Consider the following 23,045-nt stretch of genomic DNA (forward strand, 5'->3'; position numbering starts at 1 on the left):
CTACCAATTTGATATAAAACTGTCTCATTTCTATTTTGTTTCTCAATAAAATTATGGAAAAAATAAATACATAAATAAATAAATGTTAAAAAAGAAAACAGTCTCTTCAGTGTCACTAAAATACCTCTCCCCACCACTCTCTCCTAGCAGTGCAATGAAGTCCAACTGCATGCATTGTTTTATTGAAAATTATATTCTTACCATTTCCTAGACATGAAAAGAGCCAAGCAGATGTTTCAGTTCCCCTTCTTCCAATCCCAGAAAGACTATTCTCAAGAGTCCTGGAACATTCAAAGTCTTAGCTAGCCTATTTTCTGTGTGTATGAATATATGGCCCCACATATGTTTAATATATTCTCCAAATCTATAAAAAGCATAAATCAATTTTTAATGCAATCATAAAAATGAAAAGACAATACCCATTAATACCAGTAGGTAATTCATTCAATTTATGGGGCCTTGAGGAAATGACTTAACTCTCTTAGCTTTCTCAGCTGCAAAAAGGGACTAGGAATCCCAGCATGTCATATGGTGCTTTTGAGAATCAAATGAACTCCTACATAATAAAACATTTAGGCAAAGGCTCTACAGTGGCCATCCCTAAAAAAGTCATATTTTCATACTTGGTATAGCTTTCCAGGTATGACTTACAATATTGGAGCCATGGTTATTGAAATATAAAGAATTCCTGGGAGAGATATTTTGAGCTCAAAGATGAAAGTTTCAACTCATCCATTAGCTAGGTGGGAAATACAAATAGAATCTATATGGTGCTAAACAATCACTACAGGAATGAATGCTATGTCTATACTCCCAAACTTCCAGTTCCCAAACTGGTTTGTGCAATGAACTATCTGAGTCCCTGCCTTGTCACCCCCCTCCAGCCACCACCACCCCAAGAAGAGGTCATGTGACCCTTTATCTAAGCTTGGGCTCAACTCTACTAATCTGGGTCTTGCTGAAACCACCATGCTGAAGTTTACCCCGAGTCAGCTTTGTTTCCAGCCCAAGTGACGATTTATAGTAACCAGATCCAGGAGTATCTACCTATGCCCACCCTGTTCCTGCCCTGCTAAGCCATGTGGAGCCCCAAATCAGCCGTGGTCAGAGTCTCACATACTTTTTCAGCTCCCTTGGAGCATGGAGGAATCAGCTACTATTTCTATGAAATCTCTTGCTTTAATTGCTTAAGGTTAACAGATAGCATAACTTGTTATAAACAAGAGAAATGTATTCTCACAATCCCAGTTATGGTGATCAGAAATCCAAGGTCAAGGTGACGACTGGGTTATATTCTCTCCAAAGGTTCTTAGGAAGTACCTTTCCTTGCCTTTGTATCTCCAGGTGGCTCGTGGCACTTCTTGGCTGGTGGCAGTAATGCTCAAACCTTCATCACCATCTCTTTTATCCTGATACTAGGGACTGAATCCAGAATCTTCACACTGAACTATATCCCAAGCCCTTTTAAAAAAATGTGTTTTGAGACAGTGTCTTGCTAGGTTGCCCAGACTGAGCTTTAACTTGCCATCCTCCTGCCTCGGCCTCCATCCTTATGTTCGTGTCTTACCCATCTGTCTTCCTGTGACTGCTTCTCTTCCTAAAAGGACACCAGCCATTGGCTTTGAAGGTCACCCTAATCTAGGACTTTTCTCACTTGAATTGTTGTATCGGCTATATTTGTAAAAGTCCTATTTCCAAGTAAGATCAGAATTGGAAGTTCCAGCGCTGGCCAGATAGCTCAGCAGACTAAAGCGCTTGTTTAGGCAGAGTGCAGCAGCTGTGGATTGGTCTCCAGAGTGCTGTGCCAGCCCCATCCCCAGGGCAAGCTGAGATGATGATTGAGACTGAGCATGGTGGCGTGTGCCGATAATCCCAGCACTTGGGAGGCTGAAAACAGAGAATCACTAGAGTCTGATCTATATAGTGAGACCCTGTAATAAAAAATAATAATAATAATTGGAAGTTCCAAGTAGACATAAGTTTGGAGGACTGCTATTCAACCCAGGATCCTCGATTTACAAGAGAGGACACGACATGCAGTGCAGCATCACTGATAAAATACCATGCTATCAAAACACTGATTTATTATTCAAGTATAATCCAGAGGAGGTTTTAGCCAGAAAGGGATTATTAATAAAAACTGACAATCTGAGAAAAAACAGCAGATCTGAGGTGGATAGTGTTTGGTATAAAATGTAGGTCTTAATATTTCTGGAAAAAAAAAAAAGGTGACCAACTGTGCATTAGAAAGCAAGGAGAGAAAGGACTGTGTGTGCTGCTCTTCATCCTGTTTACAATGAAAGCCTCCTCACCTGCACAGCGCTAGAAGCAACCGGGGCAAAGCACAGTCATGAACTGGTTCATATGCAAGAGGACGCCAAAAGAAGCCAACCTCAAGAGGACCTTCACCACCAACAAAATGTACTCAGACCAGAGGACCACAGTAGGACACCATGATCAGATACCCTAGTAAATCCTAGGTGTGTTATTTCTAAAATTGCAACCTAATAATTAAAATTTCAATGAGAGAAAACCATTATACACAAGAATTGATGGAGCTATTATGTTTTATTTAATTTAAAAATTCTTCTTAAAAATAAAGTCTGAAATTTTTTTGTTTTAAAAATTGAAATTTTGTCTCCCCGGCCAAGAGACTAGAATCTCTGCTTTCTGACACAATTTCCAGCTGCCCCTCCTGAGGTGTACCTGGGGGCTGCCCCATGGCTTTGAGGAGCTTTTGCTTCCTATGGACTCTTTGCCAGATCCCCTCACTTGCACACAGTGAGGCTCCACTGGACAAAGCAGGGTGCCTGCACCTCTGCCTAGCTCCTGACCAGCGATGGCTGCAGCTGCAAGACCCTTAGATCCCGACATGTCATCAACCCAGAAGCCAATCTCGATTCTTTAGCATAAGGTAGATGTGAGCTAGACATTTATTTCGGTCCCTTTCCAGCAGGACATTTCACATCAGATAGAAAACATCATAACTGTCAAAGTGTATGTGGAACCAGAAAAAAAAAAAACTAAAAAGTATCTTAATCCTTAGTAGCTATTTATATTTAATATTCAGTGAATTCAAGCTTTTGCTCAATCTTCTTGTTTTTCAGGGAGAGAAATAGCCAGGTCTTGCGAAGGCTGTCTGTATTGCTAACTCAAATGTCAGCTTCACCAGAGCCGAGAAGACAGTGGGCAACAGAGGGGAGAAGCAGACAGAAGGAACAAGATGAAAGGAAGAATGCCCTCCTGGGGAACCACAAGTACCACGTTCCATGGTTTTCTTCCTGGTGGTTTTTAAATCTGTTAAGTCATAACCTAGTATAGTCAGGGTTTTCTGGGTTAAAATACACTAAAAGTCAACTACAACCCCTCCCACCCTGGCAAGATGACTTAGCTCTACGCCTTGAGTTTTTCCCTTTGGGTATTTAGTTTTTGCTCCAGCTAAAAGGCCTGAAAATTTAACAACAATTGACCTTCCCTGTTGGACATGTCTCTGGCACACAATATCACCAAGCCAAGCAATCATAGCACTATAGCTCAGGATGTTAAAGAACAAAAGAGGCAGCACTGAGCACTTCTGTTTCTGCATGAACCCCCCCAGTCGTCACTGTGTCTTATTAAGTAATAGAATTGGAGAGAGTTCAGCTAAAAAAAAAAAAAAAAAAGATTCATAGTAAGACCAAGCCTGTCCTTGTTGTGTGGGAAGGTAAAGTTCCATCGAGGTCAAAGATGACCAGGAGGCACCTGTGCCTGGAGGCAGCGGCATAATGACATAATGCTCCCCATCAGCTAATCACCTTGCATTCGTGGGGCAATGCAAGTCTCACAACAAAACAGCAGTGTTCAGAGCCACTGTGTTTATAGTCAACACAATTAACGCTCCAAAATGGCATGATCACTGGCTCTGTTTGTGGCAGAATCTGTGTCACTTTGAATCATTTCATCACAGAAGCTGGATCATACAAACCCTTTGTACTGACTTGATGGTGGGTCCATGGTGAGCAGATCCTGTGGGATGGCTGTGCTAAGAACTTTGAGGGCAGATTCCCAAAATTCTTGAGTACTTCTGTCCAGTTCTCAAGGCTTCAGTGTCCCAAGAAAGTGAACTTGTTTTCTAGTATGTTCCATGCTGTGTGAACTCTAAAAATAAAGGCCTGGCCAGATAGCTCAGTGAATTAAAGCACCTGCTTATGCAGACTCAGGGACCAGGGTTTGATCCCTGGTGTGCCATGCTGGCCCACCCCTGGGTCGCACTGAGACAGAGACTGAGACCGGATGTGGTGGCATGCGCCTATAATCCTAGTGCTTGGGAGGCTGAAAACAGGAGATCACTATGATGCCAGTCTATGCAATGAGACTCTGTAGTCCCTGTACTAAATACATAAAAATAAATATAAAATAAAATAAATAGTGCCACAAGCCTCCTTAATTTAGGGTGGTTTCCCTTCCTAGGCCATCTTTATGCTGGTAGAAGAGAAGAACAACAAAACAAACCCCTACAAGCCAGCCAAAAGGCTACTGAGATGCATCTGGTTACTTCTGACTTAGAGAAGAAGGTGTGTTTGGTTAAAAGCTCATGCTACTCATTCCTAATAGGGTCAACAGAGCTAGAAAATAAAACTATAGGATGTTAGTTGAATTTTAATGTCAGATCAACAAAAAATTTGTTTACTAAGTAATTTATTTTAATATACACCTTGCAATATTTACAACATACTCATTCAAAAAATAGTATTCATTGTTGATCTGAAATTAAAATTTAATGAGGCATTTCATATCTGATGACTACATCTCTTGAAAAATATGGATTCCAAAATTGTAGCCTGGAAGTAGATATTTTATCTCAGTCATAAAGACATATTTAATCTGTTTGATAATGTTTAGATTGGAGATTTTTAGTTACCCAAAATGCCAGTTTACGATGTTTTTGCTATCCAGACTTTCCAAACAGCGTTACTCCCAAGCTCCAAAACAGACGGTAGAAGTCTTTGGGAGGCTGTTTTCTTTGCCTAAAGAACACTCTGCTCTTGGATGAATATCACCCATTACAGGAGGATGCAAATTTGCATACATATGTGTATGCAAAAACCCAGCTCCTACATCTGACAATATTCAAATTGTCAAACCCACATGCTATACAAGTATTTTGGGAACAAATTTTAAAATGCCTCAAATCAAAGCACCACAGGTTTACTTGGCATAACCCAACATTACTCTAGTATTCTGGCAAGAGTAAGACCACAATTGCTCCTAAATAAAACAGCAGTATTACTGATCTCATGTTTCACTTGGCAACCAGGAAGAAATCAATGCTAGACCTGCTTTGTTTCCCATCATTAAGGGTAAGCAGTAACTGAAAGGATGCTTGCACAAAACTCCAGTCCTGGCTCAAAGCAATAATACGACACATACACCCTTCAGTGACAGTTAATTACCCTAATTAATGTTCTTTGTCTTCTCCTAGGCCATTACATTAATAACAATAATACTTCATTATCTGGGCGTTCCAGAAAAGCAAAAGATGGGCTAACCTCATCTTGCATGGGTGCTATTGTAAGCAAAGGATATGGAAGGCATTAGTTGGCCAGTGGTCCATTCTCCCCACTAGGAAATACTGTGGGATTGTACTTCTTGGTTCAGTGTATAATGGGATTGGAGTTATGGAAGAAGCAGCTCTGACCAGTTAGTAGAGACTAGAATGTACTGCCTCAGGTCTAGGGTCTCTAACCACTGATACAGGACCCTCCAGATTGCATCTCTCTGACTCAGCAGCTACAGACATTTAAGACTAAAAATGCTTTGTTAACCATGTGTCTTAATTGACTGTAGAGACCAGATACCTCCTACTGACATATGACGGCAATGAAACATGTATTTTAAAAATGAACTTTTGTTGGTTTCAATCGCTAAGGCTGTGGGCTATTTGTTCCTGCAGCACAGCACAGCCTAGCACCACTCAGGAGACATGTAATTAATGAGGTTTTGGTCCACATCTGCCCAAGTTAGAATACAACATTCTATACACTACTCTCACCCTTCTAAAATTTGCTGAAATTTCAAAACCATAGCATTATTCTTTCTAATCCTTAATAACCTCTTAAAATAACAAATTATCACCTGCACCTTATATAATGAAAAATAACATATAAAGAGCTGATTAGTAAATTCTTAAAGTCATAGAGAAAGAAGTGTGTGAGAAGCCATTTGAACCAATATCCATCTATACCAACAGTCATGCGTATTTCCTTCTTACCACAGTGTTACTCAACTATGTATCTCTGGGATGTGTTAAAGGAAATTTATCCAAAGGAGAGGCCACAGTCTTAGAATATAATAGAACAGAGACAAAAAATCTCATGCAAATTCCTCGTCTTCCAAGTACTAGTACATCTTGAGTACAGGATGACTTTGTATGGGTATGTAATATTAGAAACATCTTTGGAACTAAGAAAATTAAAAAGAAATTAAATAAGAATTTATTCATGTATGCAAAAGAAGAAGCAAAGGAATAGGGAAACAGATCATGTTTAAGTTATCCTATAAATATATAAGGTGCCTCTCTGGATAATATGCCAGGCAGTGTGTAAGTATAAACCTGTCCTTCCCATTAGCCATTGCTACATTCAAGCAATGCCATCAATACTCTATTTGTGTGTGTGTGTGTGTGTGTGTGTGTGTGTGTGTGTGTGTGTGATAATTCTGGGATCAAACCCAGAGTCTCTTATATACTACTATTACCAAGCTATATCCCTAGCACCATTGTTTATTGTTTAAAGGAGAATTCTTCTGTACCTTCCCTCATAGATGGAGTAATAGGACACTAATCAGTAATGTTCAAAACAATTATCTATGATAAAATGTTAGAATCATGGTGAATTCATGCTCTTGACTGCAAGAAGCAAAAAATATGCACAAGAAGTAGATCCATAAGTAGAAACAGAGCCTTAGTTGCTTGGGTGTGGGGTAGGGGGCTAGAGTTAACTATTATCTTTCTTTCAGTTTAAAGTCTATCACAATAAGAAAAATACTCTTCTAAAAAAGAAATGTGGCATATACGTCATAGGTAATTTTGCCTTAGGGTAGACAGAAAGATAAAAATGAAAATTTCCCAATCAGACCTGGATCTCCCTCCAGCCTCTTTGTATGCCTATTGGAGCCAAGTGAAAGCAATCTGAGGCTGATGTAGACCAGATCTGTGAACAGAGCTCCCCAAGGAGGTGGGTTAGTGGAGAGACAACAGCACACAGTTCACTGCAGAAAAGCTCTTTCTATGGTCTCTTGCTTTTTGTCTTCTGCTAGAATATCCACAAGCAGGGAGGTGGGAGGATGGTCCATGGTGCCAGACAGCAGGTGGTAAGGAGTCTCTGTCTACCAGTGCTAGAGCAGAATTACCTCTGGACAGCTGCGAGGTTCCATATAGGAAAGCATTAGTCAAGCCTCATCTTCTCTAGGTCAGGTTGCCAAGGATTAATATTATGACCTGCATGACAACCAGTACAGGCTCATTTATGATTTGTCACAAAATTAAATAAAATTAAAATTTTAAATAAAAGCCTACCCAGGATGCCTGCCAAGAGCAGATGGACATGTCCGGCTGGCTCGACAACAGAGCATTTCTCCTTTGTGCCCACCTGTCTTCACTGTCTTTGTGTTACTGATGGCCTTGCAATGTTACTTAAAATGTAACGGGACATTTCTTCCTCTGTATAACCCATACATTGTATAATTCATGGCCTGCTGATACAACCTAAACTGTTTAAACTCCCTTAGTAACCCAAAATGTCACTCAACCCTCCAATCATATGCACCAATTCTGACTACGTACCTCCCCAATCACTTTCCCTTTAAAAGACATGAGACCCACCTGGAGGGAGAGGGGAAGACCACTTGAGCTACTCTCCTTGAAAGAAGAGCAGTCGTCTCCATTTTGATTGTGCCTGACCCTATTTCCACATATTGATAGGTACAGAGCTGGCTAGGACTTTTCCTTAGCCCTTCAGTTGGCTTCAGTTGGCTTTAGGCAATGCATATTGGTCTAGCCAAAGAGCTGGTGGTAGTCTTTGAAGATGGCATACATGTTTCCCTGACAACTCACACCTGCTGCTCTTTAATATGAGCTGGGTCAAGACAAGTTGAAGAGCCAATGCTCCACGCTGTCGGCTGGGATTGAGTCTCAAAATAGAGGCTATGGCTTTCTGGGGCTAAAGCACAGAACCCCAAAACATTAGATACTGTCTCAATAGTATAATGCAAATTACTTTTTCTGCATTTTCTTCTCTCTGCTTATAGCAGAGGTAAGTGCAGGCCTCCTCCTAGCCCAGCTCACAGTACTCACCTACTTCCTGCCATTCTCAGTCATTCATCCTCAAGCCACTCCTCCTTCATGACTGAATAAAACCTGAGTTTGGCCCTGGGTCAAGGCCTTTGTTCCAAATAGCCATCTTTGTGGATGGACTTAGGGCCCTTTGGCTCCCCATAAATATAAATATGCTTTAGCATCTTTATTCTTGCCATGGGGTGCATTGGAGTGGTAGATTAGAATTAATTTGATGGGATTCCAATAACTTATCCATATGCTTATAAATATAAACTTTCTGGACTGAGATGAGACCTAAAAAAGGCTCTCGATAGTGGGGTTCTGACTCCTGTAGAAATCCTAGTCAGAACCCCAACTGCATAATAAACTGCCCCCTAAACCTTCTCAGTGCTTCTTCTCATATTTGATCTGTTTGCTGCAACAAAAATACTGCAAGATACAATCCATGCCTTAAATCAGTTCTCCTTAGAAAGACTACTTTCTTTATAATTACCTAGTCCAAAAAAGGCCAACTTCCACTGGATTCCAAATGGATCAGGAGTTTGTGCTTAATAAGAATTTGCACATCTTGCTTAAATTTCTACATATCAGCAATAGCTCTAGTAACAGCTTTCCTCAAACCTCGGCTCTCAGGAGACAGGTCATTATCTAAGCCATTCTTTTCCAAAGCCCATAGTCTAACGAAGAAAGGGCTAAACCAGCAGAAAAGAAAAATGCTCTGCTTCAAATAGACATCCCTTTATTCCAATGCTTTATCTTCTTTGAGGATATTCTTGCACTGTCTTCATGGTTCCTGGTCATTTGTTAAGTCAGTAAACACAACCAACGCACCTTCTTTTAAATCAGGGTGGGCTCAAAATAAGAATTAGTTATTCAAATCAGTCCATAAACCTCAGATTCTCCTGCTATTCCTGGTTCCTTCTTGTAGAATGTCAAGGCTAAGATTAAAAAAGAGTTGATCAAATGTGACCCAGCGGAGACAGGGGAGATGGCTCAGTGGAATAAGCACTTCCCTGGCAAGCACAAGGACCTGAGTTCAATCCCCGGATATGCAAAAAAAAAAAAAAAAAAAAAAAAAAAAAAGTGACCCAGCAGACTGAAACTGGTAATTCTGAATTTGTAGTTGATAAGAAGGGTAAGGGAGGTGTCTCAGTTACTCTTCTCTCACTGCTGGGACAAATACCTGATACTCAAAATGAAGGAAGAAAAGGTTCCTTTAGGTCACAGTCAGCGGAGGTTGCAGTCCATACTCAGCTGGATCCAAGGCAGAGCGGCACATGGCCAAGAGCAACTGTTCATGGCAGCGGCAAAGAGCAAAAGAGCAAAGGCAGAGGCAGCAGCCCAGGCAGCTAGCTGGCCTCTCTTCCCTCCTTACATTGTAATACGAACTACCTGCCCCAGGGCAGGTGCGGCATCCACACCCACAATCATCAATCACAAACTACATGACAGCATGAGGCTCTGGGGGGACACCTAGACACAAACTATAACAGAAAGCAAGACATTAAGCCAGACTTTCAAGAGTGACTGTTTAGTTTCTTCTTCCCTCAGTATCTCTCCATCAAGATCCTGGTGATGAGCAACCGGGAGTTCTGCATATAACCTCTGCGGAAACAGGACCCAGAAAGGGCACTGTCTCAACACAGGCAGCGGTGCACTCCCATTTCAAAGAAGATTCATGGGTGCTCGTGGGGAACGATGATCTCCAAACAAACCTGTCAGACTTCACAGTCTCAGTGGTGGCATCAGGCACCATGTGGGTTGGTGACTACAGTTCCCCTTTCTGGGCTCCAGCTTCATAGACAGAACTGTCCTTTCTACCATACTGCACAGTAAATCTGCTCAATGTAACATTTACTCTCTGATCAAAACCTTTATGAAACAGTTCCATCAACTTCTCTATTTGTCCAGGTCCTTGTGGAACTTTGATATTTGACAACACTTATGTTATCAGTGATAATTGTAATTATTACTTAAAATGTTGACTTGTCCATTTGAAGTTAGCATTGTCACAGCCACTGGCTTGGGAGGAAATACGTGAGAAGTGACACTTCAGTGTAATTCTGTAGGGAAAATGTTGGTTTCCTAAGAGGTTTCATCCATTGCATCCTAGTTAAAAGGAAGACAGATTGCTTATGAAGTATAATAAAAATGTCTATGGCCTACTCCACACTTAAAGTATCATTTTATTAATATTCTTGAAATAGCCTTTTAGCATCATTATGCTATGTATTAAAGTTTTTCTCAAGAAACTATTAATTCATGTTTATAAAGTCAGAAATAATAGTCCTTGACTCTTTTCAAAATAAGCTGTCATTACTCTTCAAGATATTCTATTTAATGTAGGGGGCATGATTTTATTATCTTGTTTTACATGTCACATTATGCATTATTCTCATAAATGTTCACTCAACCTTCCACATTTTAAATTTATCAGGAGTAAAATGAGCACAGCCACTTTAGTTTCTGTCACCTAATAGTTTTGTTTTCCTGCAAGGCTTGCTTGAAATTTAACTCAGCTTTCACGCAGGGTTTGTGTCTTTAATGAAGAAGACTCTCCAGGCCAGCAGATAGACCAAGTGCCTGCCTAGGCAAGCACGGGGACCAGGGTTTGATCCTCTATACCAAACGCTGAGATGGTCCTGCCCTCAGATGTGCTGAGCTGGCCAATTTAATTTTTTATTAAAATTACACTATTTTCAGCACTGGGAAGGCTGAAAACAGGAGGATCACTAGGAGTCTGAACTGTGTAGTGAGACCCTGTACCAAATACATTAAAATAAATAAATACAAATAAAAATCTCAGAAGCATCATGGTGGAAAAAACAGATGCTTTAAATAACTGACACTTTAAAGAACAGACTTTTGGATACAGTCATCTGATGGCACCAGTTGGCCAAGTCAAGATTTTTAGAACTTTGGTGAAGAAGTGGATGGTTTCATGATATTGCTAACCCAAACTAAGTAGGAACAAGAATGAATCACACGTAGGGCCAGGGAGATGGCTCAGTAGAATAAACGCTTGCCTGGCAAGTGCAAGGGCCTGAGCTCAATCCCCAGGTCCACCAAAAAAAAGAAAAGAAAAAGAAAAAGAAAGAAAAAGAATTAATACACAGACTGGATAGACCTATGAGGAAATTTTTCTTCTAGATAATTATTTAGTGTATTGTTTTAATATTCTATTTTCCACAAATAAAAGTCCTTTTATTTCAACTAATGTAACATGCAACCATTTAGTGCATACTGTGTAGGTAAATGGAAGGGAAATATATGCACGTCATCTCAGTCTCACTAGCCCGAGTTCAGTCATCAAACGTCTTTACTGTTTTAGTGGTAAGGTTATTATTCATACATATTCAGTAATAACCTACCTTCCTTTTAACCACGCTATAAATGAGAAAATCCATTATACAACCAATATCTTGCCTACAACGTTGTATTTGAGAATGAAGCTCACTGCCTCTGATAAAATGGGCCACTTAAATTCTGCTCAGAATTTTACTCTTATTCGAGGGGTAGTATGAGCAAAGTGAAACAGACATCTCTCTTTGTGTGCCAGTCTTCCTGTACGAAAGCATCAGACTGGGTACTGCACGCCCACTGCCGCATTATTAGAAGGGACAACTGTGTGATTTCTGAGTCCAGGCTACAGGGTAACAGGAAGAGCATGTTGAGGAGAAACAGCTGGTGACTGAGGCCCATCACGACACAAGTGGCCCCTGGCAGGAGATGCAAGGGCACACCCTCCCCAGGATGAGTCAGACCTCAGCCCACTGAAAAGCTGTGCGTCCTCAGCCCAGCTCTCCTAGACGACCGACACTGGGCCGCATTCCGCACCAGAGTCTCAAACTTATGATTACCCGATGGGTTTCATGATCACTTCTCTACAGTAAGATTTAGGTACAGTTTAACACAATCACAACACAGCTTCATAAATGCAGAGAGAATTTACACTTCAGTGCAAAGTAAGCTGTACTTGACATTCTTGATATAGTTTTTACAATCATTATGTTATATAGAAAAGTTTTCTCCAAAAAAACTATATTAATACATTTTATAAAATCAGAAAGAATAGTCTTTGATGTCTTTCAGAACAGGTTTTGTCATTACCTTTGAAGACATTCTGTTTAAGGTGGTGGGCATGAATTTATTATCTTGTTTTGCATGTCACATTATTGATTATTCTTATAAAATTTCACCTGACACAATGCCAAAGAAGAGTGGTAATGATAGTCACAACATACACAGCAAAATTTCCAGGTCAAATAAGCCGCCCCCGCTGTGTAATTGCAGCAGGAAGTCTAGCTGTGCACATGTGCTAAGCGGGAATCAGCTTAAAAGGTTCTGCACAGTTAGCCTAGTACACTTAGAGATGAGCCCAGTCTCACATTAGTTTTAAAGTTAACATCTAAATGTTAAAAAACAAAAAGCAAAGTTAATATTTATGAAGCATCCATGTTCTAAAATCTATGTTAGGCGCATTATGAATAGAAGCCCAATGTTAGGAATACTACCTTCCTGGTAGGATTAAAATAGATTATATTCATTTAATCTGTTTAAAAAGCTTCCTAAATAATATCAGGGACTTTTAGATTTTAAAACAATCATATTTTTTGCTATACTTGTAAACAACTAGGAAATTTTTTTTCTAATTTATAAAACGTCCATTTATTACCAAAATCTGGTTGAAAAGATGGTGTATTGATTCATTTCTACGCTCATTAACCTCCGAGAGCCAGCTACCGCATGCACAGGTAAGCACACGTGTTCGAGGCTACCGTACTGCAGCTGTGGACTGGCTCCGCGTCAGGCCGAGCGTCCTGGCTTTGCTCTATGGAATCCGCAAACTGACAGTAAGATGCACGAAGGATGGTCAGTCACACGCTTCTCCTCTCTCGCTTTCTTCAAAAGAGCAATGCTGCTCCTGTCAATCAAAGTCTAGTATTTAAGAATAGGCACCACTTTGAAAGGGCGTTAACGGATTAGCTGGCCTCTGACTTCTAACCGATAGGGGCATCCCCATGTCCCGGAGCACGGCGCATGCGTCTGGAAAACAATGCACTCAAGCCACGAGGACCGGCCTGGTAGCTCGCCTGGGCGGAGGCCCGCGGACACCGAGCTGTACCTGACTCTCTCCGTGGCTCCTCCCACTGTCAGCTCTGAAGATGGATTTGGGCTTCCGGGACTTGAAATTGCCCATGTTGGGTCGCAGTGCGCCGTCCACCCCCAGGGTCTGCTCCACCTGCTGCGCCTCGCACGAGGAGGGTGCGTGCTCCGCTATGCGAGCTCCAGGGTCTGGATAATTCTCTTTATTTTCATCTCTAGATGAAAGAGGAAAGACTCAATTTAGACAGCACCACAAACGGAGTAAACCTGTGTGGAAAGAGGGGGCCTAAGATATGAACTACTGCTGTATTTTTAGGGTAGGCAGGATTTAAACATATATATATATATATATATATATATTTGCAAAACTTCTAGTGTAAACTTAGTTTTATAAAGATTTAAGAAATATGAATCTCATTTTTATATCATTTTATATCCTTTCCAATCTTTGTGAGTAGATACATTTCTGTGGCTACTACTCCATACAGATATCATTTTAACTTTTTCACTTCAAGATATTATCACATATATTTTCCTTCACATTTTTGTTTTACTGAAAACACAAATGCAATACAATAATGCATTACCTTACAATATCTCCCTTCCAGTTTCTATCTTTGGAAAAATACTGACATAGTAACACTTCTATTTGGAACCATTCGTCCCCCTTAAATTAGGCACATTTTTGCTTCAGTTTCCTGAGAATCAAGCAAACACTAAGAACAGGAGCAATGAGGCCTTTCCTTGCTTGCGCAGTCAGTCTCATCAACCCTGGCCATCCTTCGCACACCCCCCAGGGCACCAGGACTAGCCACTACCCCGGGTGTCCTAGCTTCATGCTGCCTACCTAGATGCGCCTATAAAAGAGATTTAGCAGGGGCATCTGGAAGCACTGCCTTAAGGTTCAAGGACATAGAAAGCCAAAAGACAAGACTGGCAAGTGATAGCTAGCTAGCTTGCTTGCTTGCTTGCTTGCTTGCTTGCTTGCTTGCTTCCTTCCTTCCTTCCTTCCTTCCTTCCTTCCTTCCTTCCTTCCTTTTCTTTTTTTCAGTACCAGGGATCAAACTTGAAACTTTGCACTTGCCAGGCAGGCACTTAAGCTGCTGAGCTATCTCCCCAGTCTCAAATGATGGATTTCTGTGTCCACCACTCAAAGACTCCTTTGCATAAATAAAAAGTATAAATTCACTAGACTGATATCAGTGGAGGATGAGCTCCAATTAATCTCTCCTTTAAAAAAAAACAACTAAAGCAAAAATCAGAATAAATGGTCTGAAGAATGGGGTAATAGGCAAAGGATGGCACTAAAGTTATGTTAAACAGTTAAACTTAGTCCCAGGAAAATATTAGTGCTGCCTGGCAAAGGAGGACCCAGCAAATAAAATAATAATAATACTTCTGTGTTAGTAACAAGAATTAGTGCTAGTGACACTGGGTGCTGTTCTTCCCTAAAGACTGCTTACAATTACAACTTTTGTTCTTATTAATATGGAACCATGAAGTGGAAACTACACCCGCTTCCTTGAAAAGCATTTCTTCCGCTGTGTATTCCTGTGACTACAGTCTGTGCTCCTACAGGAGAAAGGAAAGCTACCGAGGGCTCCTCATGTGGGCAGGGCACCTGAACACTCGAGAATGAGAGAGCCAACAGTTGCGCATCACATGCGAAGTGGCCCCTTTGATCAGTTTATCCACAACAGTGTCCTAACTTGGTTTATATCATATTCCTAAGTCATTATAATTTATGGGTATGATCATGCTCAGCTCCTTGACTTGGAAGACAGGAAAAAGGAAATGGACCAAAAAGCACCTTTCTCGCGCACCCAAATATGGAACTATCTTTAGAACTACAATTCTAACATTCCATTGGTTCCTTATTATCACTCATTCAGAAAAGCACAAATTATGTAGGTTACACACGACCTGCTAGAATAAGTTATAACTGAGAATGAGCAGGATGGACTGAAAAAGCAAGAGTTCTAAAGCCTGGGCCACATCATTCCACTTCTACGATGCTTAGCCATGCAGTGAAGGGGCACCTACCTTGCAGAGATGCTGTGGCATTGGTGAAATTCCTGCATTAAAGCTGGCTCAGTGGCAGCCCAGTGAACAAAGGCTACTGTCTCTCGGGCAGAGCCTTAAGTGTTTAGTTGTAAAAAAGAAGAAAAAAAACACCTGAGAGTTCCTTTCATGTTCCTCAATACCTCCAGGATGAATTCCAAACTCTTCAGTAAGGCACTGGAACCCTGTGAAGGCTGGTCTTGGTTTCTCTCTGGAGCTTCATTGCTTACCACTCCGTGCCTCCTCACCCACCTTGGCTCTCAGGGTTTCTGTGGCCTGAACTGCTTGCTGGCTTTCAGCTCAAGCTATTCTACCTTCTGGCAGGCTGCCAGTGAGTTGCTGCCTGTCTGATGGCATATTTTTGTGGGCTCTAAGAGCTTCCCCCAGAAAAGACAGTCTTGTGCCACATGTGGCTTTCTTCAGACATCTATCCCAGAAGCTTCTCTGAGCTACTTAGTTCTTTAAGATGAACCTTTGTTTCCCTTGAGGATGACAGCACTGCAAGCCCTCTGACATCTTCATCTGGGTTCTCGTCTCTCTTCTCTAGCAGATTGAACTCCCGGGTGCAGGGACTGTTTTGGTTTTCTCTATCCAAGTCTTAACTGGTTTCTGGTACGCAAAGAAGGCCCCTAAGAATACTGTTAGCCAATATCTGGACTCTGGTCTTGCCTCACCCAGCCACATTACACTGGATGCACTGTAATCCCTCAGAGCCTCCATTTCTCCGTCTGTAGAATGTCTGTAGAATGACTGGTAAAATATTTGCTTCTTTTCGGTCATTTGGGTTAAGTAATAAAATGTATGTGGAATTGCTTCAAACAAAATAAATGTTAGGGAAATGGCTAGCTACAAAGATTTTGTTGCCCTTCTGTGGACTCCTTGATAGTCAGTACTTCAGGCATTCAATAGCATGTTTGTGAGTAATCTAGAATCTTCTCCTTAGGGTGTATTCTGGGAATACAGATAATTGGAATAATGCTCAATTGAATAGGCATTTATTGAATGTTCTGCATATATAGTCACTGTCATAGGTACTAAACATAGTATCCAAAAGTAGACAAGACAGACTTCCCACAAGAAATGAAAATACAGTAGAAGAGATGAGACATGAAAACGCATCTTGCAGTTTGAAAAAGAAACTTCAGGGCCAGATGGCTTCTGTCTCCGACAAATAAACACAAACAAGAACCAAGCAGTGGCAAGTCATACCTGAGGCTAGAACAGTCAGCCTGGTCTTCATGTAGAGAGACTGTGCCTTCGTCACACCTGGGGAGAGGGGAACAAACCAAATCAGACCCACTTGTCTGCTATAGCAATAGCAGAAAGAAAATAGAATTATCTCAAGATGAGTATGGTAAACCAAGAAAAAAAAAGTAACAATCTTCACCATTCTCTCTGAAACCCGCTACTATTCACAACATGACTTCCAGGAAACAATGTCAAGCTTTACATGGCATGAGAGCACACACACTCAGGACCAGACATGACTCTCCTTCCTGCCTCCACTGTTCAGCAGACGTCACCTAGGGTGACAAGGACCCCTATGAGCCCAGTGTGAGGACTGTGGAGGATGCCAACTGGTGGGCAACTTGTAACACCCAGATGAACTGAACCAGCGGGGTGCTGGGTGTGGGAGGCCCACCTGAGGATTGTTGCTGGCAGCATAGGAGACAGAGGCTGTTGGGAGCTGGGTGAGGCTGTTAGGGAAGCTATCTGGAGAAGCCGTGGAGGGGCTGTGGGCAGCTGCTTGTTCTCTTGGGCTATTCTGCTGGGGCACCTGCCAGGCTGGCTTTCCTGGTAAACTTGGTTCTCCTTGGAGGAAGAGCTTGGGACTTTGTTGTCACTGAGAATGACTATGGTTCACTTTTGGAGAGCTCTGGCCCTCACCTGGAGCATCGCTTCCTGGCTCCAGAGGGGAAGATGGTGCACTGCTCAGCCTCCTGGAGAACCTTGTCCCATTGGCTTTCCTGATGGGAACTCGGCTTTCCCCATCACCAGAGAGGCTCAAGATCTCACTGCCACTGAGGCTGGCTGTAGTACTTTTGGCAGGAGCTCTGGTGCTTACTCTGAGCATCGCTTCCAGGCTGCAGTGCAGATCCCTCAGCCTGCTAGCACAGACCCTTCATCCCGCCACCGGTGCAGACTTTCTAGCTTCCACCACTGACTGACCTTGGGGCCTTCCCAGCACAGATCCATAAAAGAGGCCTGCAGGAGGCGCTGTCATGGGCTCTAGGCCTCCGGCTGGACTCATGGGAAGCTCTGCAGGGACTCCAGGCCTGCAGCTGGACTCATGCAGGACACTGCCATGGGATCCAGGCCCTCAGCTGGATTCTTCACTCTTCAGTGTATAGGCAGATTTCTTGCACTCTTTGTAAAGGATTCTTTGGGTGATTCATTATAAAATAATCTTATAAAATGTGTTCTGTACTGTATTGTTCACCTTGCGAAAACCCAAACTACAACAACGTCATCAGGCACCAAGATGAGTGGGTTGTTGTTGGCTCAAAGGAGGTTCTACCACATATCTCTGGGCACCGCTTCTGCACCAGGTAGTCGCAACCACCCCAGGTCCCCAGCTTACCCTATTGCTCTTGGACTTTCTTTTGCCCAAGTGAAAGAAATGGCTCCTTTCCACAAAACTTCTGAACTATAAGAAAAATAGTTCTATGTTGAATGATCTCTGAGGCTTCACTGTGAATGATCTCTGAGGCTTCACTGTGCCGAGGGGAATCTGGAGCAGAACCCTTCTGTCCCTCTAGTGTAAGAAGGCGACCTTGTTCTGTTCTCAGCCATACCAGCCTTGCCCTACCCAACCTGAAGCACTTTCCATCTTCAGTTCCTACTCCTCTTTCCCTGATGGCCCACATCAGCTTGTCCCAGCTCCTTGAAGCTTCCCAGCCATGGTCACACCGAGCCACCTTCCCAACCGTGATGCATGCATACGGGTTTATCTTTGTTCTGAGATTGTGGTAACAAACTGTGTCTTATTCACAGTGTGGAGTAATCCTTCGCATCTCTGAAATCTTTTTAATTGCTTACTTATTCTACAAATAAAAATAACTGCTTCTTTTTTCTACACACACTGCTGCAGTGCTGACCACAGAACTGCTTCAGAGTTGTGATTCAAAAATGCTTGAATTGTAATATTTACCCTCAATATGTCCCATTCCTGAACTAACTTTGTGAGCACTCGGTGCATCCCTAGTACTGAGTGAGCACAGTCGGCGCTAGACTCTTTCAAGGCTCAGTACTGACTAGTTTGTGTTTTAGTCCACTGTGAAAAAATACTTTCACTAAAATGTCATAACAATGTCAAATTTCTATTAAAGTTACTAAAAGCTTACTCCCTATTTCTGCTGCTTGGTCTCAGATTACAATTTGGATATCCACACTTTGAGTACCACTGCTTCTAAAAGGACCTAAATTGAAAACAATCTGAACCCTGATTTGAGAAATGTACATTGTAATAAGTGACCAAAGATAAACACACAAAAATCTACATAAATAAACATAACCACAATAGAGCTCTTATGCTGTATTAAATAGTTCAAAAATTTCAGGGAGATGGCTCAGTAGAATAAACACTTCCTTGGCAAGCTACAAGACATGAATACAATCCCCGGTTCCACAAAAAAAAAAAAAAAAAAAAAAATTCTTTACCAGCTTTGGTGTACAATAAGCCTGCAAAATGATTTGGTGACAGCTCCACCTGCCTCCCTACAACCTCCTTTTTAAATGATGGCTTTTGTAGTGAGCTAAACAAAGGCCACCTACAGACACTCTTTCTATTTGCTGAAATACTTCTCTCTAGAAAGTTAAAAAAAAATATCAGCTAACTTAACAAAGTGCTCCTCTTAATTGGTTTATCTAAATTTTCTTGCTCATTTTTTTTTATACAGCCAAAAATGAACTCTGTCCATTTCATGGAAAATGACAAATTCTTAAGCATTGTGTTATTGAACTCCATTAGCAACATTCGCCTAAAGTGTCATCTTGGCTTTGTAATATGAATAAGGATGTTTTCCCAGAGCAAATTAGAAACAGCCATGAAAAAATAGAGATCTAGAATTGTTGCTTTTGAGGAAATAGAGCCCACCCCAAGAATCAATACTAACTGGAGATTTGGCATTAACTTATTTTGATTTATTAATCTCACTGTTATTATCTCTTACTTGATTTATTAATCTTTCTTCAAAATAGAGTCAATTAAAAATGGAAACTCAGTCCCAGAACATACAAAGTTGCAGGCACTTTCTTAAGCTTGAGACTGGAAAAAATTAGAGATCCAATTCGAATACCTAGTGTCAATGTCAGTTGAAAGTCAAGGAAACACAAACCCAGGATCTAAGGTACAGCAGTAGAAATACACTTCACTCCTGGTTTACAAGGCCTCTTAGTTCAGTGGGGTCTTCAGTTATTTTCATAAGTACCATCTACATCCCCTCCGTTAGCATCTCCTTTTTGTTCTTTTCCCAGAAAGTCCTGCAAAGACTCCATAGTGGGAACACATATCCCCACTCCCTGGTTAACGTGGATCAAATGTTCCATTACGTGGGGTGTTCTCTTCCTACATTACAGTTCTACACAGTAATTTAAAGACCAGTGCTTTTCATAATCCGTATGTTCAAAACTAAGCATAACCTAATGCAATGCTTTCCAAATTATACACTACGATCTATTAATGGATCTTGAAATTACATAGAGCTATCAGCATGTTTCTTTGTTAGTGTTGTTACACATGGTAAGACATGTTGCCATAGTAAAGGTTAATTGCTATTTCACGAATCATTTAAATTACCTTATGTGTATGTGCCCTGGATTGTAACACAAAAGGCTTTTCTCATGGTTGTTCATAGTCAAACTTGAAAGGCACACCTATTAAACAAGGCCCTTTGTAGTTCTCATCAGCTAGATCCTAAATTCTCAATTCCTTCATGTATGATTGCCCAGAGGATGGATGGAAAATTGGGCTTTGCAATTTCTTCCCTGTTTGGACTTTCACTCCGTCAATCACAAGCAAGGAGAAGTGGTGTGACGCCTCACAGCTCGATTGCCCTTTCCCCTCCTCCCAAATCAGCCTGACAGTGCAGTGGGGTAGGAATTACGTTCAGCTGGAGGCTAAGTTATAGTTCTAGGAGTCTAAGGCCTGAAGCAATGTGGTCTGGGTTGTTTCCGGTCCAGTACGCTAAGTGCACAAGGCAGAAGCCAAAAGATCCTTTTAGTCTATATTCCCAAAGGCTCATAACAGAGAAGTCTACTTTCTAGAATAATGGTAGCAGAAATATCCATAAGGAGTTCTCCTTTTTGATTAGGAAGAGGCCTCCAATTCGCTGCTAATAAAGTGCTGTTGGGCTATAATCCACCCACCACATAGCACCACACTCCAGAAGGCCAACTTGCAGAGGCAGGGCTTCCCGGGGGTGCAGGGGGGGCCTCAGTGAGGTCCCAAAACTACCTGCATTCGGAGTACCTGGAATACAGTACCTGATTCAGTCCATAGATTCTGGCCCCACCTCAGCCCCTCCGACAATTCCCTTAGGGTGGGGCCTAGCAGTCTAAAATTTGAAACCAGGTTGCCTAGCCACAAAACCGGTAAGCTTCTAAAAACTTCTGACCTTCAATTTTCCCAGCCCCAGACCACAGACTCCTGGGCTGGCTCCACCACAGCCACGCACTCTGGGTGGGCCTCACAATGCAGCCTGGGCGCAGACGCATCACGAGCTGCCGGCCTCCTCCCCTCTGTTAGTGATGATCACTGCATGTTGGTAACCAACACTCTGAGTGATAACTAGCCAGAATTCACTTCAGATAGCTAGTTGGTCGGGCAACACAGAAAATGACTGGGGCAAAAGAACAGATGAAAAGATGCCACAGGTGTGTGAGAAAAGCCCAGAGCCATTCTGACGCTGGAAGTAATTTTAAAAGACTGAACTGGTCCAGGGGTCAGGGTGCTAATCCTGGAAAAACCAAGTAGAGAAGGAAATCTGTCCTTAAATCTCTCCCAATTCCACATGCATTTGACTCATAAGACTCACAGGTGACCTAGTAGCACCCTGTCAGATTAGAATGTCTAATTAAAGATCTCATGCAAATTATTGAGGATAACTTGAATCTATCACCCTCCACAGGCATGGGCTTTTTAATTATTTCTTTATTTTATTTATTTTTTACTTTTATTTTGTCTTTCTGAGATAGGGTATTGCTATGCAGTTCAAACTAGCCTTGAGCTCACTTTGTAGGCCAGGCTTCTGTTGAACTCACAACAATCTTCCTGCCTCAGCCTCCAGAATGCTAAGATTATAATGACTGGCATTAATGACCATTTTAACAAGGGTCACTCCTAGGGCCATTAATCCAGAAAGAAATCATGTACAGGTGGATTTCCAGTGGATGAGGGCAGGAGAAAGTAGGGATGGGTGGGGACAAGAGGAATGGCTCTTCATCCAAAACAGGACAGGGCCTCTGCTGTGTAGGCCCAGCCCCATCAGGAGACACGGAGCTTCAGGGGCTCTAGGCAGAGCCCCTGGGCCACATCCCGGGCATCAAGAGCCACAGTTGCTACTACTGATCAGGTGAGATGCTGCCCTCGACAGTGACGAGTGTTCAATGACCTAATCTGCACTGCGGGCACCTGTGAAGCTCTTGGCAAGCACTCGGTGTGTTCCTTGGACTCATATTAGCCAGATGGCATCCGCTTATCACTCAGAGCCCTTTAAAATAAATCACTGTCACTTCTCTGAAAGTAACAACATGATCTTATGCAATCAGAACTCCTTGGGGAATGTCCAAAGACAAGGCACGACACTCTCTGCAGCTTTTAACCACAATATCTTTAGCACAAAAAAATAAAATCCTTGTGAAATCTAGGACTCTGCATCTCCATTTTGAAGCTGCTAGCCCCATAGCTGACTGTGCAGACCGGGGCACACAGGCTCCCCAGATGCACCTGGTGCTGGTACCCCAGCAGGGGAGGAGGGCGGGACCCGGGCACCTGAGCTGGGAGGCAGGGCCTCATCCATGGCCAGATCTCTCCTGTTCACTGAGGCTTTTAGAAAAGCAATGTCACAGCACAGGTTATCAGGCAATGTCATTAGCAGGATGCAGGACCCGGTGAGTATTTCTTCTACAGTAAACCCTGGTGGTTGTTTTTTTTTTTTTTTTCAATTTTCAAATGATTTTACTTAAGTGAGCTCAAAACTATACACTAAGACAGTGACAATTCAAACATAAAAGGATACAGAAGGCCTGGGAGGCACTTCTTATCCCTCCTGCAAGCTTACACCTCCAGGTGACTGTCACCAAGTCATTGTGGCAGGGTTGGGACCTGAAACTCAAATGACACTTGTTTCACATTTATTTGATTTTTAGAGAACTTTGTAGCAAAGAGCTCCCAAGTTACTTGGGGTCTCGGTGTCAAACTCATTACATTTTTAGAATGTAGCTGAGTAGACAACTTTCCACACACCTTTTTTTTCTCCCCGCTGAAAAGGTTTTCAGGGTGACTTCTACCGAAAGTTCCCAGGACTAACATCATGAATCTAGCTGTACATTTATGTATACATTG

The 23,045-nt window shown here is 42.0% G+C and overlaps 1 protein-coding gene across 2 annotated transcripts in view; it reads right to left on the minus strand.

Annotated features, from left to right (window-relative positions):
• Fam13c (family with sequence similarity 13 member C) overlaps positions 1-16,745 on the minus strand; it is a 100,009-nt gene extending 83,264 nt beyond the window's left edge. For both annotated transcript variants that reach the window (XM_004645872.2, XM_004645875.2), the window contains exons 1-2: positions 16,691-16,745; positions 13,440-13,635 (exon numbers count right to left, since the gene is read on the minus strand). In XM_004645872.2, coding sequence (XP_004645929.1) covers positions 13,440-13,514 — 75 coding nt within the window. In that variant the 5' untranslated portion in view covers positions 13,515-13,635; positions 16,691-16,745. The remainder of the gene's footprint in view (positions 1-13,439; positions 13,636-16,690) is intronic.
• Positions 16,746-23,045: the final 6,300 nt, after the last annotated feature.

Source organism: Octodon degus, unplaced genomic scaffold (genome assembly GCF_000260255.1).
Source record: "Octodon degus isolate 3935 unplaced genomic scaffold, OctDeg1.0 scaffold00240, whole genome shotgun sequence".
Classification (NCBI taxonomy): domain Eukaryota; kingdom Metazoa; phylum Chordata; class Mammalia; order Rodentia; family Octodontidae; genus Octodon; species Octodon degus.